The 18501-nt window shown below is 38.5% G+C and overlaps 1 protein-coding gene across 2 annotated transcripts in view; it reads right to left on the reverse strand.

Annotated features, from left to right (window-relative positions):
- lrpprc (leucine-rich pentatricopeptide repeat containing) overlaps window positions 1-18501 on the reverse strand; it is a 142990-nt gene that overhangs the window by 108922 nt on the left and 15567 nt on the right. Inside the window, exons 4-9 of one of the 2 annotated variants that reach the window (XM_072264971.1) lie at window positions 15840-15961; window positions 15400-15458; window positions 14272-14358; window positions 6781-6907; window positions 5803-5947; window positions 2664-2818 (exon numbers count right to left, since the gene is read on the reverse strand). In XM_072264971.1, coding sequence (XP_072121072.1) covers window positions 2664-2818; window positions 5803-5947; window positions 6781-6907; window positions 14272-14358; window positions 15400-15458; window positions 15840-15961 — 695 coding nt within the window. Of the gene's footprint in view, window positions 1-2663; window positions 2819-5802; window positions 5948-6780; window positions 6908-14271; window positions 14359-15399; window positions 15459-15839; window positions 15976-18501 lie in introns of both variants that reach the window. The other variant, XM_072264972.1, reaches the window with a different exon arrangement.

Consider the following 18501-nt stretch of genomic DNA (forward strand, 5'->3'; position numbering starts at 1 on the left):
TAGAGCTCTTAAAGATAGTGGAGTCAAGGGATATGGGGAGAAGGCAGGAACAGGATATTGATTGTGGATGATCAGCTATGATCACAGTGAATGGCCAACTCCTGCACCCATTGTCTAGCTTTAGACTCTCCAATCCTGGGGGGGGGGTGGAACTTATCACCTACCTAATTAATGCCCCTCATGATTTTATGGAACTCTACATGGACATCACTCAACCTCCTCTGCTTAAAGGAAATAAATCCTATCATATCCAGCTTTGCTCTGTAACTCAGACCCTGCAGTCCGACTAACATCCTCAAGAATCTTTTCTTTACCTTTTCCAGCATAATGACATCCTTCCTATAGCTGCAGTAGGTGACTAGAACCGCACACAGTGTCCCTTGTTAGATCTTGCTATTGACCTACAGTTGTAACATTACACCCCAACTCTAACTGCCATCTTCTCCACCATTTATCTCTGTTGCTACTATCAAGGAGCTGTGTTCCTTTACCTTCAACAAAAAAAACATTTCTCCACTACCACCCTCTGACTCCCTGCATTAAGCCATTTTTATATTGCAAGGGGATTTATCTACCTTGTCAGCACCTTCTCTTTGAGAATGTGGATTAGGTTTCAACATATAATTATTCACTTCCCTTAATTCCTCCAGTAAGAACAATATCCTCCAAATACCTTTCATGATAAACACAGAAGGAAAATGCTTAACACCTCACCTATTTCTTGTGACCGTGCTGATATTTAAGAGAACCTATTACCCCTTCAGTTCTACTTGTGCTCTTACTATACTTATACAATCTCTTGGAATTTTCCTTTCCCTTATCTGCCAAAATTATTTTACATCTTTTGCTCTCCTGATTTCCCTCACATGCACACCTACAGCTCAGGAGTTAATTTGATCCCAGATGCCTCTTACTGACAGACAGACATCCATTCTTTTTCCTTCTTCAACCAGGGTTGCCTCATCATGCCAGCTATGCCCTTCAATTGCAAAGGAATATGCTGGCTCTTCACTCTCCTTCTCTCAATTGTAAAAGCCTCTTACTTGCCAGACATCCCTAGATCTGCAAAGTCTCACTTAATCAATCTTTTAAGTTCTTGTCTAACGCTTCCAAAATGTGTACTAGTCCTTTCTCTGTAATTATTTTAAAACCAATAGAATTATGGTCACTGGTCCCAAAATGCTCCCTCACTGACACAGAAGGTCCAGGGTTGCTCCCCTCTCCGAGAAGAGCCTTTTACATATTGTTCGAGACAACATTGCTGGACATATTTAATAAATCCACCTCATTTAATAAATCCACCCTTTACACTTTTGCAGACCCAGTTAATACAAGGGAAATTGAAATTCAAAAAAAATTGTTCTAAAAGCTATCTGCCATCTTCCTGCATATTTGTTCCTCAAATTTCTGCCAACTACTGGGAGACTGAAAATATAATCTCATTAAAGTGATTATTATGTTGTTCATAATTTATCAAGACTAAATAAAGACAAATGTATGAGAAAAATAACTACTGAACCTTCCAGTGCTTTGTAGTTAACTGCTTATTTGTAAAACAACACTTTAAGGAGGCTTTTAAAGTTGAGGATAGAGATACCACATGTGCTTCAGTGGAACCATTCAAAATATGTGCAAGAGAGAGCTGCAAAATATTGTATTTTCTGATTCAAGTCAGCCAAGCAAGTAATTAATTGCCAAAATCTCATTGCCCGAGTTCACTATAAACTTTGTGGTTATCCCAGTGTTCAAAATGAAGAGTTCATGAAAAACTGCATGCCCAATTCATAACAAATAGAGCTTTCAAGGATCATGCTTGAAGTTGTGTGTAATGTAATTGGAAGGTCACAACAGCAATGAATATCATGGAGAAGCAAAATGTAAACTAAGGACAGGAATGAAGAATTAAACAGCGGGTACGAGAAAGTGTGCAGAAAATTTTCTACAAAGATGCTGCCAGGACTGGAGCATCTGGTACAATTTTCCTTGAAGGTGGACGGATGACTTTACAAAGGTATATAAAAATCATCAGGGCATATAGGGTAGCCAGTCAGTCTTTTGCTCAGGGTAGCGGAGTCTAAAATTACAGGCACAAGTTTAAAGTGTGAGGGGAAAGGTTTAAAAGGAATCCCAGGGAAGATTTTTCGGAGGGTGGTGGACGTATAGACGAACTTTCAAAGGAAGTCACGCAGGCAGATACAATTATAATATTTAACAGACATTTGAACAGGCACGTGAATAGGAAAAAATTAGAGAGATGTGAGTCAAATGCAGGCAAATGGGACTAGCTTAAGTTAGCATCTTGGTTGGTTTGGATAAAGTGGGCCAAAAAAATGTTTCTATGCTCTTTTCATCTATGACTCTACTCTGATAGCAAAGTTTTTTTGATGCTGCCATGAGAATATTGCTAGTACTGTGCTGGCTACATGTAGGAAAAGAACAGTGCAGTCCCAGCATACAATGGATTCTTCACTGCTGAAATAATGGTAGCATTTCTTACAAAGGGAGAATTTTAACAGAATTAACTAAAAGTATTCCAAAAACATGAGAATGCCCATTGAATTGAGTAAAGCTAAATATCATGATTACTATTACCCAGGCTCAAAATATACTCAGGATATTAAAAACTTCAAGACAATATGAACATGGCAAACTTATTGTTTTACCTTCTCAAGATTGACACAGTGCCGTATGAAGAAGTTACCAAAATCTAAGTCCCCACTTTGGTTCTCAGACTTTAAAGTGGGAATGGTTTTCAACACCTGGAAAGCAGTTTCTTCCAAGCCCTGTGTAATCAGGTTCAAGCACAAGTTCATTGCGTCTGTAATGATAAAGAAAGTCAGAAAGTTAAGTTAAAGAAGCCTGAGATATAGCGAATTCTCTACCAAGGTATCATGTTTCTCGACATTAGGCAACAAAACCCAAAGACACCAGCATGATCTTACTGAAAGGAAAAGCCAATTTGAAGGCCACATGAATTTCTCCAGTCTCCTAAGGAAATCCACATAATCTGAGATAAACACAGAAAATATCCATCTCTTATATTTCTAAATTGTCCAAAGTTATAATTATCCTATGATTGCCCAATAACATGTACAGTGGCATGCAAAAGTTTGGGCACCCTTGGTCAAAATTTCTGTTACTGTGAATAGTTAAGTGAGTAGAAGGAGGACTGATCTCCAAAAGTCAAAGTTAAAGATGAAACATTCTTTTCAAAATTTTAAGCAAGATCAGTCTATTATTTTTGTTTTGTACAATTTCAGGGAAAAAAAGGAAAGGAGCTTCATGCAAAAGTTTGGGCACCCCAAGAGATTTGAGCTCACAGATAACTTTTACCAAGGTCTCATACCTTAATTAGCTTGTTAGGGCTATGGCTTGTTCATAGTCATCGTTAGCAAAGGCCAGGTGATGCAAATATCAAAGCTTTATAAATACCCTGACTCCTCAAACCTTGTCCCAACAATCAGCAGCCAAGGGCTCATCTAAGCAGCTGCCTAGCACACTGAAAATTAAAATAAATGATGCCTACAAAGCAGGAGAAGGCTATAAGAAGATAGCAAAGCGTTTTCAGGTAGCCGTTTCCTCAGTTCGTAATGTAATTAAGAAATGGCAGTTAACAGGAACGGTGGAGGTCAAACTGAGGTCTGGAACACCAAAAAAAACTTTGAGGGAATTGCTCATAGGATTGCTAGAAAGGCAAATCAAAACCCCAGTTTGACTGCAAAAGACCTTCAGGAAGATTTAGCAGACTCTGGAGTGGTGGTGCACTGTTCTATTGTGCAGCGACACCTGCACAAATATGACCTTCATGGAAGGTCTCTATTTCCTGAGGAGACTGAGGTCCTTTAACATCTGCCGGACGATGCTGAGGATGTTCTACGAGTCTGTGGTGGCCAGTGCTATCATGTTTGCTGTTGTGTGCTGGGGCAGCAGGCTGAGGGTAGCAGACACCAACAGAATCAACAAACTCCTTCGTAAGGCCAGTGATGTTGTGGGGATGGAACTGGACTCTTTGACGGTGGTGTCTGAAAAGAGGATGCTGTCCAAGTTGCATGCCATCTTGGACAATGTCTCCCATCCACTACATAATGTACTGGTTGTGCACAGGAGTACATTCAGCCAGAGACTCATTCCATCGAGATGCAACACAGAGTGTCATAGGAAGTCATTCCTGCCTGTGGCCATCAAACTTTACAACTCCTCCCTTGGAGGGTCAGACACCCTGAGCCAATAGGCTGGTCCTGGACTTATTTCCTGGCATAATTTACATATTACTATTTAACTATTTATGGTTTTATTACTATTTATTATTTATGGTGCAACTGTAACGAAAACCAACTTCCCCCGGGATCAATAAAGTTATGACTATGACTACTATGAAGAGTCATCAGACGAAAACCTTTCCTGCACCCTCACCACAAAATTTAGCGTTAGTTTGCAGTGGTACATCTAAACAAGCCTGATGCATTTTGGAAACAAGTCCTGTGGACTGATTAAAAAATTAAAATAGAACTTCTTGGCCGCAACGAGCAAAGTTATGTTTGGAGAAAAAAAGGGTGCAGAATTTCATGGAAAGAACACCTCTCCAACTGTTAAGCACGGGGGTGGATCGATCATGCTTTGGGTTTGTGTTGCAGCCAGTGGCACGGGGAACATTTCACTGGTAGAGGGAAGAATGAATTCAATTAAATACCAGCAAATTCTGGAAGACATCACACATCACACAGACATCACACCGTCTGTAAAAAAAAAAAAGCTGAAGATGAAAAGAGGATGGCTTCTACAAAAGGATAATGATCCTAAACACACCTCAAAATCCACAACAGACTACCTCAAGAGGCGCAAGCTGAAGGTTTTGCCACGGCCCTCACAGTTCCCTGACCTAAATATCATCGAAAATCTGTGGATAGACCTCAAAAGAGCAGTGCATGCAAGATGGCCCAAGAATCTCACAGAACTAGAAGCCTTTTGCAAGGAAGAATGGGCGAAAGTCCCCCAAACAAGAATTGAAAGACTCTTAGCTGGCTACAGAAAAAGTTTACAAGCTGTGTTACTTGCCAAAGGGGGTGTTACTAAGTACTACCATACAGGGTGCCCAAACTTCTGCTTTGGGCCCTTTTCCTGTTATTTTAAAACTGTAAAAGATGGAAATAAAAAAGTAATCTTGCTTAAAATATTAAAGAAATGCGTCATCTTTAACCTTATGCCTTTTGGAAATCAGGTCATGTTTCACTCACTTAGCTATTCACAGTAACAGAAATTTTGACCAGGGGTGCCCAAACTTTTGCATGTCACTGTATATCCCTCATTGAATATTTAACCATCAGTTTAAAGTTGAAAATGTTACCAAATCATTTGTAATACAAGACGTAATGAATAATTAAATGCAAAAGGCACTGAGTAAACCTGCTCAAAAACTGAATACCTTGCAAATAATAAAAAAAAGAAAAATCACACAAAAAATAAAGCTTTTATTCTCTGCAGTATAACTCTTGGTAATCAGCTAACCAACTATTTGTAAATCCTGATTAACCAAAGAAATCTTAAATGCAACACCCTCTAGTCCAGTATTTACATTTAGACATCATCCCATCAGATTAATTGAGAGACTCCATAGGGATTTTTTTGCAGGAAAAATGAAAAGAAAATCAAGATTAATTGGAATTACTGATTAAAAAATAAACTTCCTTTTGCTTTTAAATTTAAAAAACAATACTTTAACATTTTAACAAGTGAATATTTTCAACAAAGGTTTAAGGAATTACAATTGAACATCACAAATATGCAACCTAGCATGGAACTTGCCTGGTACATATCCCCTGTCATGTCTCATCCGTTCTATAATATCCTCAACATATTGTGGATAGCCAGACTTGGCCAGGCTGAAGATAATTTGCATCAAGTCTCTGTCCATCAGGTTGGCATCTGTCTTTTCAACTTTCTCCAGTGTCTATCAACAAGGGATATATTAAACATGTAAAAATAGGCTTTAGATTCAAATCACTCAAACATCTTAAGGCAGTGCTAAAAGAGATTTTTGTCCCTTCAATGCCTTTTAACCTTTTTCCCCATTATTTTTCACAATAAGCTTTATGCAAACCTGCCAACTAATAATAGGGTACCAACAAAGTACACAACTGAGTGGTTAAAATCAGACAAGAAAATTATTCTGAAGGAAGATAGTTATCATCTGCATCTTAAACATATTGTGCCATGATTTTAAAAGCTTTTAGAAAACTCCTAAACAAAACAAAGCCACAGCATTTGCAAATACAAGACTTCTACTTCCATAAGTTCTTTATTAATCTCCTCTACAATGCACCAGAAGGCAATAGATTAGATACTGTACACTCAAGGGTGAGAATAAACAGAGCACAATATTACCATCACTGTAGGCATCTTGCACAATACAAATTCTGCATCATTTTCACAAACCAATTTTATATTATTCATTTTTATCAAAATATAAACATTATAGTCTCAACACTAACTTAGTCATTGATTCAAGAATACGCTCGTCTCCAAGGGAAGGTGATTTTTGATCACACTGAAAATAATCCTAGTACTTTGTTTTACATTACTGAAAACAGAAGGGCTAAAAGTGTCACATTGCCTGATATCAAAGCAAATTCTTAAAGCATTTATGACATATGCTTTGTGGCAAGTAGGTGTTTCATTAATGACTTCTTGAAATGAGCATTAACTATCAATGATTTCTATTTATAAACTATGAGTAGTAAAATTAAGTCCAACTTAAATCAACAGCTGCTGCCTATTTTGTACCTGCTTCAGATTTTCAATATCTCCTTTTTCAGCATATGCATTCAGCAAGGCAACGTAAGTATCTGGGCCAGGCTCAATCCCAGCTCCTCTCATCACATTTAGAATGCCCTCTGCACTTTCCATGTCACTGAAATAGAAGTTTATATGTTAAACCGTAAAATTAACTAAGTGGAAAATAAACCACTCCATGCACTGCATCAGTTGATTCATATGGTAATTGTTCTATTCTGTTTAGATTCAACAATGGAAATATCAAATGGCCAAAAATGCGTTCATTCATAAAAGTTCAGCTTCTTTTGAAACATCAGTGCACTGGCGCAAAACATGATTAAAATCTGTTTTACCTAGTACTGCATTGTATCACACATAAAGATGTTAAAGTGCTCCAAATAACACAGTACTCCAATTGACCACAGCCCCACTTATATGTGAACAGACCAAAGACTGCAGTTCTACAGACAGAAACTGTAGTGGATAATACAATTAAACAGAAGCTCCAAGAACATGCTATTCTCTTTGACATTGAACCCCAGCACCTGAAACTTTTGCAATTAGGGGCTAAATGTTCTAACTATTTTGACTTCCGTATGATCTCTTCTATCGTTGAAGACCGTCACCTATTTTAATCCATTTCACTTGTTGTCAAGAAAAAGTTGAACAGACTGGATAAAAAAGGCTATTCTAGACTAATGCTTCAAAAATACCTATGCTTCTAGACAAGCTTTTCCAGTACAGTTATAACACCAGATTTTACTCAAAACAATGGAGTATTGATTGAATACATGTACAAGGGCAAATTCAATCCAGGCAATTAACAAGTATTCTGCTCCACCAAAGACCAATCCAAACATCGACAAGAGGTTCAGATGAGAGGGACTACACTTGAAATTAAAGGGGTAATTGACTGACTGTGGTAACTAAGAAACACATTTGTCAATGGAAATCCACTGACTAGAGTAACATTATTTTCAAACAAAGATGGTGCATCTGTTGGCAGCAATCATGTCTGCGATACGTGCTTATAAAAAGTCCCCCCCCCCCGGATGTTTTTATGTTGTATTGTTTTACAACATTGAATCACAGTGGATTTAATTTGGCTTTTCGACACTGATCAACAGGAAAAGGCACCTTCATGTCAAAGTGAAAACAAATCTCTACAAGGTGATCAAAATTAATTACAAATATAAAACACAAAATAATTGATTGTGTAAGTATCCACTCCTTTCAAGTCAGTATTTAGTAGATGCATCTTTGGCAGCAATTATAGCCTTGAGTCTATGTGGATCAGTTTCTATCAGCTTTGCTCATCTGGACTCTGCAATTTTTCCCCACTTGTCTTGACAAAACAGCTCAAGCTCTGTCAGATTGCATGGGATCATAAGTGAGCAGCCCTTTTCAAGTTCAGCCACAAATTCTTAATTGGATTGAGGTCTGGACTCTAACTTAGCCATTCCAGGACATTAACGTTGTTTTTAAGCCATTCCTGTGTAGCTTTGGCTTTATGCTTGAAGTAATTGTCTTGTTGGAAAACAAATTTTCTCCCAAGTCACAGTTTCTTTGCAGACTGGATCAAGATTTCCACCAGGATTTCCCTGTATTTTGCTGCATTCATTTTACCCTCTACCTTCACAAGTCTTCCAGGGCTTCTGCAGCAAAGCATCCCTACGACATAATGCAGCCACCACCATGCTTCATGGTAGGTATGGTGTGCTTTTAATGGCGTACAGAGTTTCGCTTATGGCAAGCACAGTGTTTAGCCTGAAGGCCAAAATGCTCAATTTTGGTTTCATCAGACCATAGAACCTTCTTCCAACTGACTTCAGACTGGCAAGCTCTAGCTGAGATTTCATGTCGGTTTTTTCCAAGTGTCTTTTCTTTCCCACTCTCCTATAAACTGCAACAGATGAAGCACCCGGGCAACAGTTGTATATGCGGTCTCTCTCATCTCGGCCACTGAACTCCTCCAGAGTTGTCATAGGTCTCTTGGCAGCCTCTCTCACCAGTCCCCTTCTTGCATGATCACTCAGTTTTTGAGGATGGCCTGCTCCAGGCAGATTTACAGTGGTGCCATATTCTTTCCATTTCTCGATAATTGACTCAACTGTACTCCAGGGGATATTCAGTGACTTGGAAATGTTCTTGTATCCATCTCCTGACTTGTACTTTTCAATAACCTTTTTGCAGAGTTGCTGGGAGTGTTCTTTTGTCTTCATGGTATAGTTTTTACAAGGATACTGACTCACCAGCAATTGGACTTTCCACATACAGGTGTATTTTGACTACAATCCATTGAAACAACTTGACTGTACACAGGTCTTCAAAAACACATCTCTATTTATGTGACTTCTAACACCAATTGGCTGTCCTGACGAAGGGTCTCGGCCTGAAACGTCGACTGTACATCTTCCTAGAGATGCTGCCTGGCCTGCTGTGTTCACCAGCAACTTTGATGTGTGTTGCTTGAATTTCCAGCATCTGCAGAATCCCTGTTATTGGCTACATCAATGATGATTTGGTGTGTCATATTAAGGGGGGGGGGGTGAATACCTATGCAATCAATTATTTTGTGGTTTATATTTCTAATTAATTTAGATCACTTTGTAGAGATCTGTTTTCACTTCGACGCAAAAGTGTCTTTTTCTGTTGATCACTGTCAAAAAAGCCAAATTAAATTCACTGTGATTCAATGTTGTAAAACAATAAAACATGAAAACTTCCAAGATTTGGGGGGGGGGGGGGTTCGGTGAATACTTTTTATAGGCACTGTAGGACTCCATTGCAGAAGCTCCTTAAACAGAATCCCTTTGGCTCCCTGTTAACACCCTGGCCTAAGATAAGCAGGGATGTGTCCTGATGTCTGCATAGCAACTCAATTCAATTTACAGCTCCTCAGATAATGATCTTTAAGCACAGTATTGTGCAAGAGCCTTGGGCACATATATAGAAAGCTAGGATGGATAAGACTTTTGCATAGTACTGCAGTCATCGGGGGGGGGGGAGAGTAAACAAACAAGTAGAATGTTTTTGTGTTATTTATTTAATTGGGTTCTCTTTATCTAATTTTAGGACTTGCGTGAAGATCTGATCACATTTTAGGTCATATTTATGCAGAAGAGGAGAAAATCCTACAGAGTCCACAAACTTTCTAGCACCACAGTAGGTAACATTTTGAAGGTGGCAAACATAAAAACAATGCTGAGCTAATAGTGGAGGGAATGAATGATCAGGATTCTGGATGGGGTTCCAATCTGCTTTGTTATGGTGTTGAATTTGGGAACTACACTTCATACCCCATCATAATCATGACATGCCTTCCGGATGATGGGACAGCTCTGGCATGCCACGAGAAGCTGCCTCTTATTTGCTTTACAGTCACAGTATGAATGTGCTGGACCAGCTGAAATTCTGGGCAAGTACAATCACTTAACGGTGTGCAAGATACGACTCCAACTTGTTCCTTCTCCTTTCCTTGACATACCTAATTAAGCCTGTTTGTTGGATCCAGATCTGAACCTAAGTTGTGATGAAGTCTGGAATTGAGGGGGCCTGGCCAAAATTGAGAACCAGTGAGCAGGCAATGCGAGTAAATGTTGCTTGGTAAAACTGTTGACAATACTTTCCATCACCTTACATATTGTTGAAAGATTTCTCTTTTGCACTACTTTTATTTTTTTTCCCCAGAATAAGAGTCAGGTTTATTGTCACTGACACAAGTTGTGAAATTTGTTGTATTGTGGCTGCAGTACAGTGCAGGTGTAACAAATTAAAAGTTAAAAATAAATTAGTGTAAAGAGGAATAGCAAGGTTGTTTCATGAGTACATGGATCATTCAGAAATCTGATGGCAGATGGGAAGAAGTTGTTCCTTAGGCATTAAGTGTGGGTCTTCAGGCTCCTGTACCACTTCCCTGATGGCAGTAATGAGAAGAGGGTGAGTCCTGGGTAATGGAGGTCTTTAATGAAAGATGTCGCCTTCTTCAGGCATCACCTTTTGAAGATGTCAGTGATGGAGCTGGCTGAGTTTCCAACCCACTGAAGCCTCTGAAGATCCTGTGCATTGGTGCTTCCATATCAGATGGTGATACAATTAGTCAGAATGCCTCCAACAGTACATTTTAGAAATTTATTTGAGATACAGTGCAGAATAGTATTGTTTTCTATTGCTGCCGTATAACAACAAATTTCACAACATTTGTCAGTGATACCAAAACTAATTCTGACTGACGACAATTGCTCAGATTGGATTTGATCTGTTTTTTTCTGCACATCTGAGCAATTTTCTAGTGTTGAGCCTTTTTATAAATGTACTGAATTGACTTTGACCTTCATTATTTCTGGAGGCCATGTCTTGATCCATCCTTGATTTCAATGCCTGGTTCTAGGTACCCCAGGCACAGTGGTGAGAGGTGAGCAAACAATTGGAGAGGATTCTTAGGGACAAGATTTACAAGTATTGGGAAAAGCATGGTCTTATTAGGGATAGTCAGCATGGCTCTGTGAGGGGCAGGCTGTGCCTCACAAGCCTGAGCTTTTCCAAGGTCACAAAACAAAATGATGAATTTAGAGGAGTGGATGTTGTGTCTATGGATTCTGGTAAGGCATTTAACAAGGTTCTCCATAGTAGGTGGCATTGACTCGGAATTGGCATGCCCATAAAAGGCAGGGGATGGTGGTGAATTGAATGTTTTCTGCCCAGAGGTTGGTGACTTGCGGTGTTCTGCAGGGATCTGTTCTTGGACCTCTGCTCTTTGCAATCTTTTAGAATTTACTTGGATGAAGAAGTAGAGGGGCAGGCTACAGAAAATGTGAAAGTTGGAACTGTTGTGGATAGTGTAGAAAGTTATCGTAGGTTACAAGATAAATATGGGATGCAGAGTTGGGCAGACAAGTGGCAAATGAAACTCAATCCAAAAAACTTTGGAAAACTGTACTTGTAAGCAGAAGATAAGGTTAATGGCAGAATTCTTAGCATGTGGAGGAACAGAGGGATCCTGGGGTCCAAGTCTATAGATCCCTCAAAAGTTGCTAGACAAATTGATAGGGTGGTTAAGAAATTCCTGTTGTTTGCGGTTAAGAAATGTAATGTGTGCAGGCCTTCATTATTTCAGGGGACTGAGTTCAAGAGTTGCAAAATAATATTGTAGTTCTAGAAAACTCTGCTTCAACCACACTTAAGAATATTGTATTCATCTCTGGTTGCTTCATTATTAGAAAGATGTGGAAGCTTTAGAGAAGATGCAAAGAACATCTACCAGGATGTGCCAGAATTAGACAGCATGTCTACTTAGGAAAGGTTGAGAAAGCAAGGGCTATTTACTTTGGAGCAACAGAGGATGGGATGTGACATCAGAAGGTTCTATAGATTATGAGGCACAAGTATAGTGGACAGCCAGCACTTGTTTCCCATGATGGTGATGGCCAATACCAGAGGATCTCTGTGAGAGGTGAATGGAAGGAATTTTAAGGGAGATGTCAGTTAGCTCTCTCCCCCCACAGAGAATATTGGGTGCCTGGAACACACTGCCTGAGGAGTATGGGGGGGGGGGAAGAAAGGGGGTGTTGAAACTGATACAATAGGGTCATTTAAAAGACTCTTAGATAAGCACATGATGTAAGAAAAAGAGGGAGCAAGGGCTCTGTAGGAGGAGGAGATAGATTCATCACAGAGTATATTTATATCGATCGGAACACCAGTGGACCATAGGCTGGTACTGTACGTATCATGTTCTATATCCTCATGAAATCTCTGCATTTTCCTCATAGCTCACGCTGCCTTTATATCATCAGCAAAATAACACGAGATCTCATCCAAAGCATTGATACAGATTGAGGCTGGGGCCAGAGCATCAATCTCTATGGAACCCCACATCACAGTCTTGCAATCCAAACATTACCCAGTTTTCAGTTATGTGTTTTCCAGCTGTTCACCAATCCATAATATTACATCAACATAATCATCTTCCAAAACTGCACTACGAAATTTGTTTAAGCTCTAGGACCAGAGGGCACAGAATAGAAGGACATCCCTTTTGAACAGAGATGAGGAGGAATTTCTTTCTCCAGAGGGCGGTGAATCTGTGGAAGTCATTGTCACAGATGGCTACGGCAGCCAAATCATTAGGTATATTTAAAGGAGAGGTTGAAAGGTTCTTAATTAGTAAGGGCACCAAAGGTTACGAGGAGAAGTTAGGATAATGGGATTGAGAGGGATAATTAATCAACCATGTTGGAACAGTCTAAGACTCAGTGGGGAGAATGGCCTAACACCACTCCCAAGTCTTATGCTCTTGTGCTGTACTTAAAAGATGCAAAGGAGAAGAAACCTTTGCTAGTGATAATTTATGTGTATTTAGCAAGCTCAATGTAGGACTCCATGAGGACATTGTGATGAAGAAGAGTTCCAGAAGAATTTCACAGTGAAAAGCTGTAACAAGCCTTAAGAATGAAATACCATCGCCCATCATCACATTGCATCCTTCGAGAGTTTTGCCTGAATCATTCTCGTGGGATGGCAGCCAGACCACGGGATTCAAACAGAATTTTTTGTAAAATATAACAATGGATGTGTCCCAACACAAATGATGGTCATAAAATGGAAGAAAATAGTTCAAGTTTCAGAAAGAAATTAGATAGTGAAAGCTGAAAAAGTAGCTGCATGACAATGAGTGCAACAGTAAGCATGAGAAACGTTCCATGAAAAAACAGCTTACTTTCTCATTCTCTGAATCTTGTAACTGGAGGCAAGCCACTAAATGTAGCTCATTCCTATTTTCTATGGGAGGTGGCTATGGGTCACTTAACACCTTTAGTGGCCTTCCTGACACTTATAAAGACAGTTAAGCAAATGCACACAACTATCTGACGAGAGCCACATGCAAGTCAGGAGAGGACAGCTAAGCATTCTAAGAAAACCAGTGGCTTTGTTGACAATGCTTTATCAAGATTTTGTACATTAAAGTGACCACAGGACACAGGAGCAGACTCGGCTATTTAGCAGAACAAGTGCTCCGCCATGGCTGATTTATTGTTCCTCTCAACTTCATTTTCCAGCTGTCCCTGTAACCTTTGATGCCCTGATCAAGAAACTATCAAGATCCATTTTAAAAAATACCCAATGATTTACCCTCCACAGCCATCCAGGGCAATGAACTCCACAGATTTACTAATCTCTGGGTTAAGAAACTCCTCCTCATTTCTGTTCTGAAGTGATGTCCTTCTATTCTGAGGCTTTGCCCTCGGGTCCTAGACTGCCCCCCACATCCTCTCTACGTCCATTCTATCTCGGCTTTTCAATTAAGGTTCTTTCAATTGAGAGCCACGGTCCACTTGAAATCAAACTCTGGTTAGTTAATAACAAAACTACCATATCACCAGGCTTACATTTTTAAGAAAATAAAGACATGCACACAGTTCCAAGATTTTAAAATATTATATTGATTTAACACTTTAAAGCAATATACATTGCAAGTCATAACTTCTCTATTTTACCTACCCAGCCCGTGCATGTCCTGTAACCAAGGAATTAAACACTGCTTCAGTAATTGGCAGATCCTTATCCTTCATGAAACCAAGAATCTTACTAGAAGAGAATGAAATGATAAATATTAATATCACATAGCCATACTTAAATACAAGTAAATGCAAATAAAGGCAAACAGTTCAAATTCCTTTCCAATCAACTGATTAATTTTCCCTTATGTATACACAAGTTACTTGGACAATTACTGCCCTTTCTAATCTCCAAAATATATGAAATGCTAATAATAATAATAAATTCAATAGATACGAAAAGGCTACTCTTTACAAAACAACACCATTGAAACCAATTGAGTTGCACTTAGCAAAATCTTCAGCCACAGTATGGAGAAAATGGACAATATTAATGAGATGAAGAGTCACAACTTGAAATGTTGACTGTCCCATTTCCCTCCATAGATGATTGGTCCAATCTTGTTTGCTTGCCTGAAGTCTATTTTCACATGTTTAGTTTGAACACAACACCCACTTGGAACTTATTTGGACATGGAGTATAATGACCAAAAATGCAAAGTCTTGGAATTTCTCCTCCAAATCTTCATTTCAAAGGGGGAAAAAAACCTTACCATCTTTGATGAAAGATACCAGAGAAGAAAGTCAAAACATTGTATAATTTGAGGCTTTCTCAACATTGCAGCAACTAAAATTTAAGCAATGCGCCAGGTGACTGTGTGAACAGTAGTGTATTTTCAATCTCCAACATTAACCTGTATTCGTCTATTAAAATAAACCTGAACACACAGCAAACATGAAGGTAACACTTGTGAAAAATTGCTTTGAAACAACAAACAAGTGGCACAATTCCCATTGAAGTATCTCCACCACTGTTATCGGATAAAGCATACTGCAGGAATCCACCAAACACTGATGTCTCTCTCATGTTAAGAAAGATATAGGCTTGTCAACGTCAAGAACTGAGTACTTATTCCATAATAATTGTCATTTTGAGGTTTCCCTTTTCATAATAAAATTATTGAAAACTTATTCTTAAAATTTGGGCTTATTACGTAAATAAGGCAAAACATTTTTAGCATTCCCCAAGCACACAATCTGTAGTAAATTAAGAATTGTTTCAAAATCATACCTTGCACCCTCAATATCTCCATCATTACAATATGCTGTTATCAGTCTTTGGAAAGTAACCTGTATTTTGAAGCAAGGGGAGGAACAAAAAAAAAAGAAACAATAATTTGTAACAAATTTTCCTTGATACACATTACCTTTACATGCAATTTGATAAGTAATCTGAGTGAACTGAAATAGGAAAATAAATATTTACTGACATTAATAAATGTTTAATTTTATAGTCATATGAACGTACAAAAGATATTTTGGGAAAGTTGGTGTTGCAATGGAGAGAAAGAGGTTTACTTTACATCCAAAAGGAGAAAAATAACTTGAGCCTTGAGTACACATTTCAAGTACTTTTAACATCTATAAATATTATAGCTTTAATTAAGATAGAAACTACAAAATAGGAAGCAATTGACTTTGAAACCATAGAAAACAGGACAATTAACTCACTCTATTAGGTTTCACATTTGCAGATTCCATTTTTGCCAGAAAATCAGTTGGTGAAAACTTGTGTTCATTTTGAAGGTAGACTTTCAACAATGCATTGTAATGGCTCACGTCATAAACACCACCTAAGTATCACAGACTATTGGTAAGAAAATAGCATATATTGATCTGTAATTATTGATTATAATTACATCTGCACAGTTTAACATATAGAACAAATCTTTGGAACAGTAATATATTTAGCTCAAAGCAATGTACTGAAATCTTTCACCTCCCAACTATAAGGATTTCCATCAAACAAAGTTTGTGAACCTTTTGCAATTACCTCATTTTCTGCAGTAATTACTCATAAAAATGTAGTCTGATCTTCATGTAAGTCACAATAATAGACCAACACAATCTGCTTAAACTAATAACACACAAACAAATGTACTACTTCTTGTCCACACTGAGTACACCAATTAAACAATCGCAGTCTAGGTTCAGAAAAGTGTATGAACCTCTGGGGTAATGCCTTCTCCAAAAGCCATTTGGAGTCAGGTGTTCCAATCAATAGGATGAGACTGGAGATGTGAGTTGTAGAGGTGCCCTGCCTATAAAAAAGACACACAAAGTCAGGTCACTGACAGAGCCCGCTCTTCTCAAGAAAGATCTATTTATGTGCACCATGCATCAATCAAAACAACTTTCAGAGGTCCTTCAAAGAAGAATTGTAGCTAGAAAAGGTTCCAAAAAGCATTTCTAAAGGCCTGAGTGTTCATCAGTCCACAGTAAGAGAAATGATCTACCAACAGAGGAAATTCAGTACTGTTGCGGCTCTCCCCAGGAGTGGGCATCCTGCAAAGATAACACAAAAAGCACAACATACAATGCTGAAGGAGATGAAAAGAACCCAAGGGTAACAGCAAAACATAGGCAGAAATCTCCAGAACTTGCTAAAGTCTCTGCTCATGTGTTCACAATAAGAAAAACACTGAACAAGACTGGTGTTCGTGGAAGGACAACATGGAGGAAACCACTGCTCTCCAAAAAAAAATTGCTGCACATTTCAAGTTTGCAGGGGTCCACCTGGATGTTCTACAACACTTCTGGGACAACATTCTGTGGACAGATGAGACAAAAGTTGAACTCTTTGGCAGAAACGCACATTGCTAAGTTAGGAGGAAAAAGGGTACTGCACTCTAACACCAAAACCTTATGTGAAGCATGCTGGAAGGAACATCATGGTTTGGGGCTGCTTTGCCGCCTCAGGGCTTGGGCAGCTTGCTATCGCTGAGGGAACAATGAATTCAAAATTATATCAAAACGTTTTACAGGAGAATATCAGGATAGCAATCCAACAACTCAAGCTTAATTGAAATTGGACAATGCAGTATGACAATGATCCAAAGCACACAAGAGTAAATCAACAGAATGGTTTAAAAACAAGAAAATTTGTGTTTTGGAATGGCCAAGTCATAGTCCAAACCTTAACCCATTTGAGATGCTGTGCTATGACCTGAAGAGGGCTGTTCATGCAAGGTATCCCAGAAATATTGATGAAGCAGTTTTGTATGGAAGAATGGTCTATAAATCCTTCTCGCCATTGTGCAAGTCTGATCAGCAGCAACAGGAAACATTAGGTGGCTTGCTGCCAAAGGAAGTTCTACCAGTTATTCACATATACTTTTTCCAGCCTGGACTGTGAATGATTAAACAATGTGTTCAATAAAGACATGAAGAGTGCAATTGTTTGTGATATTAGTTTAGGCAGATTGTGTTTGTCTATTCTTGTGACTTAGCTGAAGATTAGATCATATTTTATGAGTAATTAATGCAGAAAACCAGGCAATTGCAAAGGGTTCACAAACTTTTTTTTACAACTGCACTTGAACTATCTCAGCTCTCTTTCCGTTGGGCTTATCTCCATATATTAAATAATTTCTGATGCTAAAATTGCTCAGTTGGGAAATAAACTTTATGCTTTTCTGGGATAAAATGGAAGGATATGTATTGTGAATGCAACGTTCCCACACTTCACTTGCTTGATTAAAGTAAAACTCATTTACTTCTCACATTTACTGCACGAACATTAGCCACCTTAATTATCGTAAATTACCCTAAATTAATTTGAAGATATCGATCAACCAACTGCATTATGTCCTCCCAGCTCCCAAACTGCTATTAAGTATTTTTCACCTTGTCATATTTCAAGAGGTAGTGTTGTACATCAATTCATAAATGATCTTAACATTAATTCTGACAATAAAGATGGTTAATTTTATTCTTTATTTTTTAGTCCTGGAACTCTGCAGGTTCCATAGAAAGCAATGGGATCCTATAAAACTGAAAGAAGTCCAAGCAGTTCCAAAGAAATTGTTAGAAACAGCTGAGATTTTGACCAGATACACAATGGTTGTTAGAAGCACTCAAGCCCTCATATTTTAAATTAGATTTTCTGGTCCCAATTAAAAAAAAAAATTTACACTGCTAAATATGAGTTTGTATGGCAATTAAGCCCAGGGGTTAAATATTAATGACATTAACAGCTTCAGAAATTCTGCAATAAATGTGACTGCAACACGTAAAAGCGATTTCTTTTCAAAGCTTGACACTAAACATCCGGTTGGCAGAACAGCTCAATGAAATATATAAATTAAGTTACCCATCTTTTTATTCAATTCAA

Source organism: Mobula birostris, chromosome 8 (assembly GCF_030028105.1).
Source record: "Mobula birostris isolate sMobBir1 chromosome 8, sMobBir1.hap1, whole genome shotgun sequence".
Lineage (NCBI taxonomy): Eukaryota > Metazoa > Chordata > Chondrichthyes > Myliobatiformes > Myliobatidae > Mobula > Mobula birostris.